Source organism: Buteo buteo, chromosome 5 (assembly GCF_964188355.1).
Source record: "Buteo buteo chromosome 5, bButBut1.hap1.1, whole genome shotgun sequence".
NCBI lineage: Eukaryota > Metazoa > Chordata > Aves > Accipitriformes > Accipitridae > Buteo > Buteo buteo.
In genome coordinates, this window is record NC_134175.1 from 26,698,803 (window position 1) to 26,713,497 (window position 14,695).

The 14,695-nt window shown below is 40.2% G+C and overlaps 1 protein-coding gene across 2 annotated transcripts in view; it reads right to left on the reverse strand.

Moving 5' to 3' along the window:
- Nucleotides 1–576: 576 nt before the first annotated feature.
- The window catches only part of ITPRID2 (ITPR interacting domain containing 2), a 43,850-nt gene continuing 29,731 nt past the window's right edge, over nt 577–14,695 (reverse strand). For both annotated transcript variants that reach the window (XM_075028314.1, XM_075028315.1), the window contains 7 exons: nt 12,302–12,382; nt 11,770–11,897; nt 10,548–10,698; nt 9,349–9,414; nt 8,250–8,663; nt 2,223–2,347; nt 577–1,817 (listed from right to left, as the gene is read on the reverse strand). In XM_075028314.1, coding sequence (XP_074884415.1) covers nt 2,237–2,347; nt 8,250–8,663; nt 9,349–9,414; nt 10,548–10,698; nt 11,770–11,897; nt 12,302–12,382 — 951 coding nt within the window. In that variant the 3' untranslated portion in view covers nt 577–1,817; nt 2,223–2,236. The remainder of the gene's footprint in view (nt 1,818–2,222; nt 2,348–8,249; nt 8,664–9,348; nt 9,415–10,547; nt 10,699–11,769; nt 11,898–12,301; nt 12,383–14,695) is intronic.

Sequence of the window (14,695 nt, forward strand, 5' to 3'; positions counted from 1 at the left end):
TGAGAGTTCTAATTAACCTGACTAGGGGACAAGGGGAGCATCTGCTGCTGCAATTATTTGAGCAGGTTTGGGGTTTGCGTGTTTGCGAAGGAAGGTTGCAGGTACTCGGGTCTGGCTGGCTGCTCTCTGGTGGCATTCTGGAATGGATCTGCGTACTCACGCAAGCTGCAAAGGAAAGCAGAAACCTCCTGCAGCTTACCACCTCATACGGACTGCCATGCATAAGTGCTGCCAGAGTTTATATTTCAACTTTTAAACATGTAGGATGAAGTTTTCAAGAAAGCTCGGGCTCTACTCACAGGGACAAACTCTGAGGAGAGGTCAAGACCAAATAAATTCTTGGAGCTGCAACAGGAGCCAACAACTTTAAGAGTTTGGTTTTGAGCGCCAATATTTCTCTCAAATTTGTATCTCACATTTCCTAAGCATATAGGGTCCCCTGAACATCTGAAAGCTTTTGGAAACCCAAGTCCTGAGCTGTCCTGCTATTCTCCAATCTGTGTACTATTTGACCAAGTCTATGTTACTTATTTTGCTTAAGAGTAAACCATGCACAATGAAAAACGCTGACACAGATTATAGGCAAAATAAATATTTTATTGGTTTAATATACACTTTTTTAAGAAATCAGCCCTTGTGTGTCTTCCTAACACAATTTAAAATCTTATAAACTTTTTCATACAATATTGTTATATTTGAAACTATTTTTGATTAAAGACCTTGACATAGTGTAAAGAGTTTTAGTAGATGGAAATGGCAAAGGAGTAAAGAGATTCCAAGCACAGCAAAATGGGATATTACATATCCACTAAATGTCTATTTGACCACATAAAACCTCCAACGACTTCCAATTTGCTCCATTGGAACAAATGCATGTTCACCAGGCTAACTGAAAATACACTCAATGAGGGATGGGGAAGGAAAAGAGATTTTTGCCATTTTCCCCATAATACAAGCAAGGTCATTCATCCATTCCAAGTTGCACATCCTAATTGCCTTCAGAAGATTAGTACTTTCATTGCATCTTGGTTAATATGAGGCAGAAGAGAACTTCTCTTGGTATGACTGAGAACAGTCAACACAAAGACAAAAACCAGTGCTTAAAATAAGGCACTTTTCTATAGAGGGATGGGCAAACAGTAAGGAAGCAAATACAATTAGTTAAAAGTTGTCTTCTACACAAAGATAACGCTTTCAGTGTCAGAACTTTAAGTAGTTTTAAGTAACCTCACTATTACCACTCTGCTAATAGTAACCGCCCCAAGAATTAACAGCAATTTTTACAACAGGATTGTTTCCTTCTTTTGAAGTGGCACTAAGTAACAGCAGTGGAAACCATTATTGGTTGTTTCAAGCTCTTAAAGTGGATCAGTTATTGCACAATAAATACCTCATAGAGGTCAGTGTTTTGGGGGGGATTTTTGTTGTGTTTTTTTTTTTTTTTTTAAAAAAAGCTAGGCTGAATGCATGTGTGTTATTTATAAATTGGTTACGTCTGGAAATCTTCAAGTTTCATGATGTATCATTAGACAAAGAAATTAGCTACATAAAAATTTACAACAGGGACATACAAATAAATACAAAACCTTTCAGAGAGCCACAGTTTTGTTGATGCTTTAAGGAAAGTAATGAACTAGTTAAAGTGTCTAAGTCTTTATAGATGAACTCAAGGAAAGGTACACATCATAGAACCAAGCGTCGAATACAGTAGCCTATCTCAGCAGCTTTAACATCTCCTGAAGCAAAAATAACTTGACACTTTCGCCAGTGTATGCTGCCCAAAGCAGAATCCCACAGCATTTCGGACTACATCCAACCTTACGGAAAAGAAAAAGCAAGACGAATATCTAAATTAGATTTCCAGAAATCTGCTTGTTATGCTTAAGTACGTATTTTGATAATATTCATATCTAAGGCAGGCAAACTACAGAAACCCTCTCGCATGATGCATTCACATGTGACGTCATCACAGAGCACACTGAAACCAAAAATCAAGGACCACTGCATGAAAGCTGATGGTCATGTTGAATGGGTCAAACTATAAACCAGCTGATCTTCCAAAGCTATCCAGGATTATTAGTATTCTCTGTATTTAATGAACTTCAATTTTGATCACTTATATTTCAAGGGGAAAATGCAAACAAAGCAATGTTTATGTTAACAATGGTATTTCATGTGATAAAAAAAATAAAATCTGGGTCTGGCAAATTCCCAAAGATTACCTGTAGTACCAGTTTCACGGCTGTGTATCTTGTTTTGCAGTTGCAGATCTGCTTTGGGGCGATACAGCTGCTAACAATCCACTTACTATTTCTCGTCTTATTTCACCAACAATAGATTCCTTGATCTGAAAGGGATTAGCCAAAGTTTTAAGGTCAGTAAGTTATATAACCAATGGATAAAACTAAATGATATTGCAGATACGTTTGACATTATCGACACATGAAAACATACACCACCAAAAAGTCAACTTTCAAAAAATGCAAATGGAAAAACATAAGAGAGTTTCTCTTGGAAAAATAACTGTAAGTAATTTTAAAGTTCTTGCAAATCGTATAAATGCAAACCAAACTAGTTTTATTTTTCCAGCTGGTAAATATATCTATGTTTTACACTTAGGATAACTGGTTTTATATAAAAAAAATACATTTCAACTATGCAAAGTTCTGAAAATAGCATTTCAGGATATATACATCAAAAACACCCCAAATGCACTACTTTTCGACATTAGTTCTTATCTCTTGACAAGGAAGGCAGGACCAGTCTGCCTCACAAATGGATTACGTGGTAGGAAAGGTCCAAGTCCATGAACATGAGCTGCTGTTTTCATATAAATCAAAAGGAGGCAAATCCTGATTACATACATTCAGCAGCAAAGACAGAGAACTTCAACAGTTGCTCACATCATCAGTTGACCACTGGGATATGATCTATGCCAGCAAAGACTATTTTTCACAGGATTGTGACAAAGCATTTACCCATTAAGTTTTACATAAAACACAGGAGTTACTACTAGCAGGCACCTGAGTGTGGCTGAGGCTAGAGCAAAGGAAGAGCAGAACACTGATGGCTACAGCAGAGGAAACAAAGGAGAAAAGGAGGCAAAACACAGTTCTACAAGAACATATTATGCTGGAAAGGAGCAGAGCATGACAAAGAAAAATAATACAGGCTGCTCGCAAGTACGAGAAATCTTTGGCACCAACTCATTTTTCAGATGGTCTTCAGGAAGGACTAGCAAGTCAGATGCAGTTCCAAGGACAGGGGAGGACAACGATGGTGAGAGACTGCAGGGCGGTAACAGCCAGAGCCTGGCCACGGGGGTCACTCACAGAAGCACTCATCAGCCCAGTTAAGCAATACAGTTTTCTTCTTCATCTAAGCCTCCCCTTTTCCTGGTGCGTCAAAAGGATTAAGCAACAACGTCAGAACGGTGGCAGCAGCATTAGCAACAGGTTATTTATCCCTTGTTCTCATTGGCAAGCAATTCAATCCCTAAACCATTAGTGGCAAAGTTCCTCATTTCATTACTACTTTGCATCAAGCAGAAATTCAGAGACTATAATATTATTGGGAAACAGATTTCCAGTTGGATTGCTTGCTGATTAACTGACAAAAGAAAAGCCAGTGTGTAACAAGACCTGGTTTACCGATGGCCACAAGTCCTGAGGATGTCTATGCCGATGCACACACAGATGTACAAAGTTTTAGGGCCACTGTCAATGCAGTAAGGGCTTTGGAATTTAGAAACGCAGGCACAGGGAAACGTGCCACACAGCACCCCGGCTGCCTGGCAGGCCCCTGTCATAAAAGAGACCCACGCTGCTCTCTCTGCTTTTCTTCTCCAGTATCACACGGGGTGGGTCTGTGAGTATGCTACAAAACAGTCATTCTGTGCCCTTCTCTCGATGGATAGACAAAAGCAAACCTCACTTTCCAAAGAAAACTGATAGAAGTTTCCCAAATTAGCAAGTAAAGGGCCCAGTATGACAGACAGTCTTGTGGCAAAGTGAAGACTGGAAGGGAAGCGGCTCCTGTTCTATTCTCAGCTCTTCCAACAACTTCTGGCTTGACCTTTGTGGATCAATTGAGCCCTCTGCTTCTCACCTTCCTGCCCGGACAACAACAAGGCCACCCTCTGCTGCTTCTTTTCACTGCCACTGCTTCCTCCCTCCTTTCCAGACTCATCAAGGTCATTGCTGTGTGGCAAGCGCAGCATCGATTCCTGCAGTGATTCAGTCCCATGCACGTGTCACGAAAATGGCCAGTGTTTGCCTTTTTCATTACGAATTATTTAGGGCAAGGTGCACCTTCCATTTGCTCTGCAGAAGGCACAGCCTGCTGCCAAGGCTTCCTCCGTACAAAAGAGAGAAAGCAGTCAATGAACACTCCACCAGTATTTTTAGCAGCTGAATGAAAAATTGATCATTTGAAAGAGGAGAGAACCCCACTCATTTATGGTACATGTACCACCTTGGTACAACACTAATATTCAATATTGCATTAATAACACAGTACCACATTTGTAGTTTTACTACAGTAAACCAGTGATCTTTCTTCCTATGAAAGAATTACCATTACTGTAATTTTATGTTGCTGCTAAATAACGAACTGATTGAGAATGAAATGTGCCACAGTGGCAATTCTGGAGATAGGTGTTCTTCACCTATGGATGGCAAATGGGCATGAGGCTTTTCACAGTCCTCACGCTCCTGATCTGAGATACGTTTTCTACAATTAAAAGAATTATTTTCTACTCTGTTTTCTTCTTGTGCCACTTCTTCACAGCAGCAGCTGGTGAGTTTTTATGCTCAAGATAGTAAGATGAGGAAGCCAATGCCTGCACAAGGGAAGTATGAACAACCAACAGACATTCTGGATTGATGCTGAGCTAACATGAATTTGAATGGAAAACGGAAAAAGGAAGATTGTCTATCAGACCATCTCTCTGTCCCATAAAGACCCATTACCCCCTCTTAAAACAGATGTTGACAGGAAAATCATACATTTCCTTGAAGTATAAGTTCCTTAAATGTCATTTACAATGGAGAACTGTTAGCAAAAACAAAACCTGCATTGTACTTAAGCAGAAGCTTTTTAAACTATCACATCTTTTAAGCTGCAGAAGAGCAGAGTGAGAGGGCCTGGTGGCACTCCTAGTGACACTGTGACCTACGAGTCAAGCAATAAGTGCTTCATGTGATACTCCAGTGGAGGTCAGGCTGTATTTCCATCAAAACAAGAGGGCCAGTGTTTGGCGTTTTAACATTTCACGTTGTTGAATGCTTTTCCGTGGGAGTTAGTCCATTAACGCTAAAAGTTAACACCATGGGTTTCTTTAATGCCAGCAAATAGTTACAGGTCAAAGCTCACATGCATTACAACCCACCCAAGCATATTCTGAAACACTGCCTGACTTTTCTTTCCCCAACACAAGGTCACACATCTACAGAGAATGGGAGGAATAAGCAAGGGTTTAACATTTGTGAGTGCATACATCAAGAATGCATCCTAGCAGATTTCTTTCTTTTGACAATGAAACTGGAATTCCTTTGCTAACAGGAGGGCTACTTAAGGAAGACACGTTTCAATTTATGCTCTGTTTTAGCTCTTATGAAATACAAAAGATTTTCCTGGCCAGTATTTAATAGCATATTCTGGCTCTGTGAAAACTACCAGGTGCTTCGAGCCAATGCATCTTCACTCTGACCTGCAAAACTTCTCATGCTGAGAATCTGAGCCGATTCAAAACAGGCTGCCAATGAAGTTAAACTGAGGGACAATCTCTCTGTGTGCTCAAACATTTATGAAGTGAGTCAAGCTCAGTCATTTGCTGACTACTCATCTTTGAATAGTAGCCTCTCAGTTCAGTGTGGATTCTTTCAGCATTACAATGTCTTCAGCGCCACACAACTCAAAGAACAATCTCTTTGCAAAGAGTACACATCTTTATTTGCTATCAATTAATGAAGTTAAAAAGGAACTTTCACACAGGCTAACCTCAGAAAAAATATTGACTGAAATAACTCTGTACTTTGACTCCAGCTCCCTTTATTGTCTCTGCTGCTTTTACAGTACATTTGAATTACAGCGCTTTCTTTCCTCTCAGTTTCCCCTTTAGCAACCCTCCACCATGACACCACTCCTCTGACACGCAGGTTTTTACAGAAGGGCTAGATACAAATGCAATATCCTGGCTTCACTTCAGAATCGGCAGCAAAGTGCAAGGCGTCATAAATACCTAATGTGCAAGTCTTCTCTGAGCATTAGGCAAGGAACCCCTTTAAAAAGGCATGAAAGGAAAAAAAATGGACCAGAAAAGAGAGAGAATTTGGGATATCTGGAAGTATTTTATGACATCTCCAAATCAAGGCCTCTCCCAAGACTCCTTCTAACTTTACTCTAGCAATGTTAGAGAAGATGGCAGCAGGAGAGTGGCGGAGGAGGAAGACATTTAAAAAATGAATGCTTGCCCCCTGCCTCATTTATTCCTTTGCTTTCAAAGTAGAGGTGTAAAGGTGTAGCATTATCAGCTCCACTGTAAAGATCCGTGATGGCCAGAAAGTGTTCAGCTCCTAATGCAGAGCACAATAACGACGAGGTCATCAGTCTGGTGGTACCTCACCACAAGCTGACTGCGGTACCCTTCCTTCCACAGGATAATGCCACTTTCCATAACTCATCCCACTGACTCTAATGGGGATACTGATGGGGCAAAGCACTATTCAGCATCCTGAGGCTACTTACTGAAAGTTGGTCTCCATTTACCTCACTGCCAAACTTCATCCTCTTTTAACAACAGCAGTTGACTGCTGGTTAATGCTTGTGACTATGCATTATTCTTCACACTCTCAGCTCTAGTTATTTATGGAGTTACCCAAAAGTAAACAAAGTAAGTCTCTTCACTTGCTTCCAGCCATCATCTTCTATAAGAACACTCCTTAGTAATGCTCTACTGCTTCACAATCTCACTGTGCAAGTGTAAAATGCCTACACATAGCAAAGCCCACAGTGAGTCAGCCAAGAAAACATCTCCACCTTGCAGAGACAGACACAGCAGTCTTGTGGTCAGACGATGAGTAAAAGGATACCTTATGGTCTAGTACACTCTGCACTTTCTGCACTTAGGGAAGAGGGGTGAAGGTGTGGCAAAAGACTCCTCTGGGATCACAGCTCCTGTTTTATCATGAGATAAGCAGCCTGACTCTCATCTGTGTTAAAGACAAAGCTAAGGCAAAGCTGGTTCCAGTTATTCACAGCCTCAACGCATGCAGACCTGAATGGTACAGCAGCTTTACAGCCTGGCCTGTTGTACATTCCTGAGCATGACACCTCTCCTGGCCTTTCAAGTGGTTTATGGCAGAGCCATACAAAAGCTTCAAGGGATGAGTTAAAGGCTAAGGGTCCAATGACCCTCAGCTAAAGGCTAAGCGGTCCCTCTCCAGTGAAGGAGAGGGAATAAAACCCCCAGGTTCTCAGTCCCCATTTCTCTATTCACAGCAGAGAGCTCACTCGACTTTTTCACAGACGCTGCTTTTGATAACAAGAAGTTTCTTTTGCTTCCTTTTCCCATTTATACTATTTGCCATAAGGCTTTCTGTCATGCCACTGGCAAAACATGCAGTTTTAGTCCTGGTTTTTAACCTGGCCCACAGGAAAAATAACCAGGCACCCTTTACATTTATTGACTGCAAATAAAACTAGTCCAACAGCATTGGTCCAACATCAGTCTTCAAGTCTGAAATAACTTCTCATCTGACTTCAGCTTGCTTCGCTTACACTTCTACAGTCCTTAGTGGTTTGGGGTAGAGGGACTGCAAAAGTATTTTTAACATTTACTATGGAGTTGTTTCAGAAACAGTATTTCATCAATCAAATTAACTCTGACCTGGCATTTTAGCAAGCAAACATGACAGAGAAATTGTCACGTGGGAATCTGAAATACTGCTGCTTAACCAAGTAGTAGAGATGGCAAATTCTTTCTCACCCAGACTTATAGTAGCAACTAGCTGTTAATTTACGTGCTAACCACTATCACTGAAAAAACATCTACTGCTTTGCACTAGAATACAACTGTGGCTTGAACATCTAGTGACAAGCTCTGAGCCTTCAGAAATAGCACAGTAACAGTATGGCGCCTTGGCTTGAGAGGGAAGAGAAAACCCCAGTGGCCAAGAGTTACAGATAGCCTGTCTTTAGGCTTCAGTAAACATTGTTCAAACAGCCTAGATCAGCCCCTCCCTCCTCACCTCCCGTATGACTTGCTGAAGCTCCTCCTGCTCCACAGTTTTGTGGATTTCTTCAACTGAAGGCATGAGAGGGACTTTTTCAAGTTTGTGCTCCACCTCTGGCTTGGAGTCTGCAAGCTCCTCAGAGCCTTCCATCTGCTGTCCAGCGCCTGCTCTCACTGGGGGAGTTGGTGTTAATGCAACAGAGGCTCGGTATAACTTCTTGCTTTGACTCTTAGACTTTCCTGTTAGTTCAGAGGATCCAACAGCAGCTTTTCTACCTGCGTGACCAGAGCACACTGAAGAGGAATCAGAGTTTCCATGGGAGAATACGGACTCTGTGCCCTCTGCTGGGAGAGTTTCCAGTCCAAGATCTCCCAGTCCTAAACCCAGTTCAGACTTCAGAAATGACTGCTCTCGAATAAGTTCAGAGACCTAAGGATTCAGAAAAGAAACAGTCCTGAATAAGCACTTAAAAAGTCACATACAGACACAACTATGCTTTCTTGTTATTTATTCACTCACTTACTCATTCCCTCCATGTAACAAATACAGCTATAAAATAAATATATGCTTTGCCTTTATGACTGCAACAAAGAGGATCATAAAAAGGAATGGGCTTTTTTGGAAGCCAACATAAATATGAATTGTGGCAGTTCCCCAAGCCACTGACTTTTGCAATACGGACGCATCCTGCCAGAGCCATTGACAGAGACACACGTAAAGGCTTGATTTTGTTTTTCTTTGCTAAAACAATTCAAGTTTGTTCTTTCCTTTCTGCAGTCTTTGAAGTACTTGTTTTCAGTAGCGTAAAATGTGCAGAAAAATAAGAAATAGTTTTCCCTAGAAAACTCACCATGTAGTCATTGTATCAACTAAATGCAAACAACATCTCACTTCTACATATTCCTCTTAAAAACAAACAAGACTTCACAGCTACTTACACCTATGGTTAACTTTGCTTAAGGGAAAACGCAGCTGTTCTCAACAGAACTACTCAAGTGAATAAATTATTTCCAAGACTATGTGTCAAATGAATCTCCTGCAACCTTATTTTTAAGAAATCCCTTCCTGGTTCTTTTTCTTAGCAAAAAAAATACAGCACACAACAATTACTTACTGGTTCGATGACATTCAATGGAGAAGGGCATGATAGATTATCAGCACTTCTGCTTCCATACATACCCTGAAAAATTAAGTCAAATTAATGCTTTGAGGATTTTTTCATAGCTGTCAGAAGCTAATATATAAACATGCCATGTCTCAGACAACTTTCTGTAAAAGCAGAACCTTGGAAACAGGAAGCAAAGCTGGTTGGAGAAAGTTTATTTCAGTCATTTTTAAAGCTGGCCCTCTTCTATAAAAGGATTTACAAATAAAAAGGTATTTATATGGTTCAAAGAATGCAAGTTTGGCTTGGGATCACAGTAATACCATATTTTCCTGTTCTTGAGTTTCAATTTTTTTCCCATGACAAAATACTGCAGAGGAAGATGTGGCCTATGCCTGTGCTGCTTCTACAGAAGAGGACTGGCTAAGAAAGAGGAATGAAACCCAGGAAGAACATATGATACTTTTCAACTGTGCTTCTTCTGTTTGGCTGATGACAGAACTGCAGCAGAAAAAAAAGGAAGTATCTTCCACTGAGTGAAAAAGAAGAGAAAGTATATCGCCATGCCACCAATAAATATATGCAAGTGTTTCTTTCACCCCCCCTCTTGTGCTTCTAGGGAGTGTTTGCAGGAGCAGAGCTTCTCCCACTGTTTGGCGGGGAGCCACATGTTCATCTGAAGGAGCTACAAAAGGCAATGGAGGAAAAAACTAAAGATGACAACTGGATTTTCCTGGATTTTGGTTCCATGGAGAGGGGAAGCACACCCCATTTCTTGGGAGAGAAACACCGTGCATTTCTTGTCACTCTGCCCTCATTTCACAAGTAAGAAAATTAGTGTAGGAAAACTCCAGAAAGACCATCACCATCCCCCAAGGATTTTAGACATGAGCACTACCTACCAAACTGTGAGAATTCAGGGTCAAGACAAGGAAAAAGAAGAAAGCACTGACAGAAGAGGTCTAAAACCTCAGACCTAAAACCCCAGAAGATATGTATTGATACATATTAACACCAAGAAAGTCCTTCTATTCACACAACTTTTCCCCAAGTCAAAACACTGCCTGAAAATAATGAAATATGGCCCTTGATAATACACACATCATTAGATTCCCCAGATACCATTCCACTTTAAGAGTTTTAACAGTTATGACTTATTACCATTGTACTGAGAAAATATATAGTGTTATTGCAAAAGTAATACTTACTACATGTGTCTGAGGTCTGTAAGGTGAAGACATGTGCAGACTTCTCAGCTGGTCTTCCAAAGCAAGTAGGCGTTCTTCTAGCTGCATCTCTAACTCCTGTAGCTCCATGCGGACAGACTTTCTCAAGCTCTGTAGCTGATCAGCTTCATATCTATACCAAGTCCATCACAAAAAGAACAAGGGCAGTCACTGCACTCAGGTGCACACCACAAAGGGGAGACTGAGCAGGATAGTCCCATGAGTAAAGGACTTCATACAAGGGAATTCAAAGTGGAACACAGAGAATTCCTCCTTCATGGAAAAATTAGCTGAACGCCTAGGTGGAACAAAACTTTTTCTCCATTTATAGAAAATATGTATCACTTCATGAAGAAAAGTAAACAACATAGTGTATCACAGAACTTTCTCCAAAAATTTTAACTTTAAATGAAATACTTAAATATGCACAAGCAGGAGAAACTGTCATTTACACATATGTCTAATCAAATCCAGTTTAAAACCAGTAACAACAAAAATCACAGAGCAACGTGGTAATCGCATATTATTCTCCTGCGTGGTTCTAGGTTCCCAAGCAGTCGCAGCTACATTTTGGCCAGGACACCATTGTCTAAGAAGGGCAACTGATTTCAAACATGTTTACTTTTAAAGTGATTAGTCAAGAGCTGATTCAACTAAAGTAAATATATATATATACACAGTTTTGAAAATTGTTCCAGATCAGCTTGCTGCTGCAACTCATGGTGAGCAGAAACACACAGAGCCAGAATATGAATGCCATCTGTAGCCTGCCGAGTGGCCACTGTAAGTTGGAAAAGCATCTGAATGCTACAATGTTCATTCTTTATTTACATCTACAAAGATGGGGGGGGGGCACGGGGGGGGGGGGATCTAAAAATATTTAGGGTTCCCTCCCCCCCCAATATCCTATGTTCAAGTATCCTATGATAAAAGTCCTTAAAATCTACAGCTGTAAAATCACTTTGGAGAAAGGATAAAGAAAAAAATCACCAATTAATGAAAAATAGGGATTAGAAGAAACAAAGAGAAAAAACTCTAAAATGAAGAAGTATAAGGAAGGGAGTAAACAAGTTTTTGGCAAAAACTCAGCTCCAACCCTGCTCAAATTGAAACTAATAGATTTCTTGCTCTGATTTCAGGGGCAGCGACACACTTCCTAAGTGCCAGAGTATTTTCTCTTTGTTTTTTTAAAAGATCATTTTACCTTTCTTCTTCTGTCATGTGCTGATAAACTGTTGTCTGTTGACGTAACATAGTCAATTCCAAATCCATCATTTGGGTTCTGAATAAGTTTAGATTTCGCCTTACCACTTGTAGCTCCTGGAAAGTATTCTAGGGGGAAGAAAAAAAAAAAATAATAAAAAGATAATAATGCATTACATGGAAAAATTAAATTAAAATAAGTCTGGATCCTATAACCACATTTGCCCAGATGTACCCTTTGAGTCAAGCAGAACCTCAGCAACTTCACTATACTACAGAGGCTGCATGTTGTGAACTCACATTAATTCAAGAAAACAACATTTTTAGATGTATCATACAAGCAAACACATGAAAGTATTTCCATGTATTTAGATTAATTCCTTTTTAATGTTATTTCCAGGATGGAGTAATCTGTTACCTCTTGAGAGCAAAGATAGGGAGCTACCCAAAGTTAGCACAGTCTATGGCACATTTAGGATGTTTCTTTGCACTTTATTTTGGCTAAGTACCACTATGTGAACAGGGTCACTTACTTCGTAGAGAGGTAGAATGGATGATCTCTGAGTACTGTAACCAGTGGCAGCTGAAAGATCCTGACCCCTCATCACTGGGTACTAGGGAAGAAACAAACAATTTGAAATGGGAAAGTCAACAATCTCCTTTATGAACTTATCTTCTCAAACACGCAGATACTCCGACAGCAGCCACTGTTAAAACACAACCTTTCTGGTATTGTGATTTCTGCTACCTATGTAAATATTGTATCAGGAAAAGGAAACCTTACAAAATGGCAGCGCCAGCTCTTAACTGAAGTATGTGCATCAAAGCTCTGTAATGCAAATGTGATGCAGGTGAAAAACCAAATTAATCCTGTCTGACACAGTAAGTAGGAATAAAAGCTAAGTTTTTCTGCACCAGGCATTTTATGCCTGAAAAGTAGTCTCAATTGGCTTAGCTAATGATAAAAACAGAACTGAGCAAATTAAACGGTGTGCCATTTTCAACTCATGATTAGAGTCACATTTGTTGTGGGGTTTGGCACTGTTCTTTGGGGTTTTTTTGTTGATTTTGGTTTTTAATCTCACTACATTGCTTAGTACATCTCACTACGTGCAAAGACCCCTGTATGCTAATGATCTCTCAAGAAAACGAGATTGTTGAAGAATTTCTATTTGCATGTTGCATCAACATATGGAGCAACCAGATAAAATTCAGGGGCTGTTACATGTAGAGACATGGCACAACAAAGAACAGCGGAAACAGCAAAAACATTTACCTTTTCAAACGTGAGAAAGACAGCTTGTCCAATATAATTTTGAAAGAATTCAAAGGACTATTGACACGCCATGGAAAATTTGAAGCATGTCCATTCATCCAGAGGAGTTTTGCTCAAACATGATCACATCAAGGGGATGTTTTGTTTTTCCTCTCCCAGTTTTCTCTGTTCCCTGTTCTACTAGGAATTTATCTACTCCTCTTTATTCCTTCCTAAAATCAGAATCATATATTTGAAACACCTCAACTTTTTCTTTAGCTGCTGAGTATGCTGTGTGCCGAACTTGATCTTGGCTGTAGGAAAAAGCAGCACCAGGGAATACATTTTTATTCAAACTGCTGCAATAAGAAGGACCAAGCCCCCAAAATGGAACTAGTCTAGACAAAATACGCTGGAAGCAGAACAAGTGGGCTAGGAGATGTTATTATCCTCTCCAACACTTTTTTTTTTTTAATTGAACCAGCTTGAGCATAAGTTCTGGATGTAATACAGAGGTTTTTTCTTCAGTAGGTTTAGTTAGCATGGTATATGTGGTAAAAGTACTGTAGCACACTGTATGTAACCTTACACAAATCAAGGCTGCAACTGGTACACTGGAGGGAATTTAACAGAGAAGGTTAAATTCTGCAAATGCTTACTCCCAGGCACACCGTCCACTCCCTTGAGCAATGCCTGACTTAAAACACAGTTGACCACAGCTTTCCACCGCAGAGCTGGTCACAGCACCAAAGCTCGCTCCGAGAAGCAGGGCCTAAAAAAGCCCACTACAGCCTACGACCTGCAATATGGTGCAGGCAGGCACATGTTTGTTCTTGGTTAAAACCCAAAGAAATTGTTAAAGCTCTACAACTGAATAGTCTTCATGTATTCCTATATAAACAAGCAGAGTCTGCAACCGCTCTGCCCACGTAGCCTTCTACAGCAGCTGGCAGGCTCCTAAGTTGGATCACCACCTAAGAGAACAGCAGTATAGGGATGGCAGAGGAGGAACAGCTGGCAATCAGGAGGGAGAGAGCAGAAGATGTGGCAGAAACTGGTAAAAAAGACGTACTTGCATTTTAAAGCATTACTTCTCTGAGTGATGAGATGGACAAAATTTCACATGCTCTGACAAAACTGGTTCTTAATAAACGACTGATGACGTCAGGAACATGTTGACTAGCTCGAGTTGAAAGTGCAAAAGATTGGCATGAAACAGCAGAGAAACATATAGGGATCAATCATCACTGACATCATTAGTGAAGCCATGCGACTTGCAATGCAAAAAATACATTTTTATGAGTTCGATGGGAAGTATGTCAAAGAGAAGAGAGGTCAAAGGACAGTCAATATGTATTTTCAAATCTAAAGCTAATGACTATCACCTTAAAATAATAGCTGATAAAGAGTACACTGCTCTTCCCTCCCACCAAAGAATATCCATAAAAGTAAAAAAAAAAACAAACCACAAAACCAACACATCAATCTGGGTCAACTGCAACAAGAAAAAATCAAATGCAAAAATAGTGGAGCACTGGAGACATGATAATTTGCCACTTTAAAAAGACGCTCCTAAAACAGTAGCAAATCAAACTTGCACAAAATGTCATTTTCTCCTGATCTGTTGCGCTATGCAAAGGAATAGTCGCGTTAACATCTTGGTTTTGTAAGG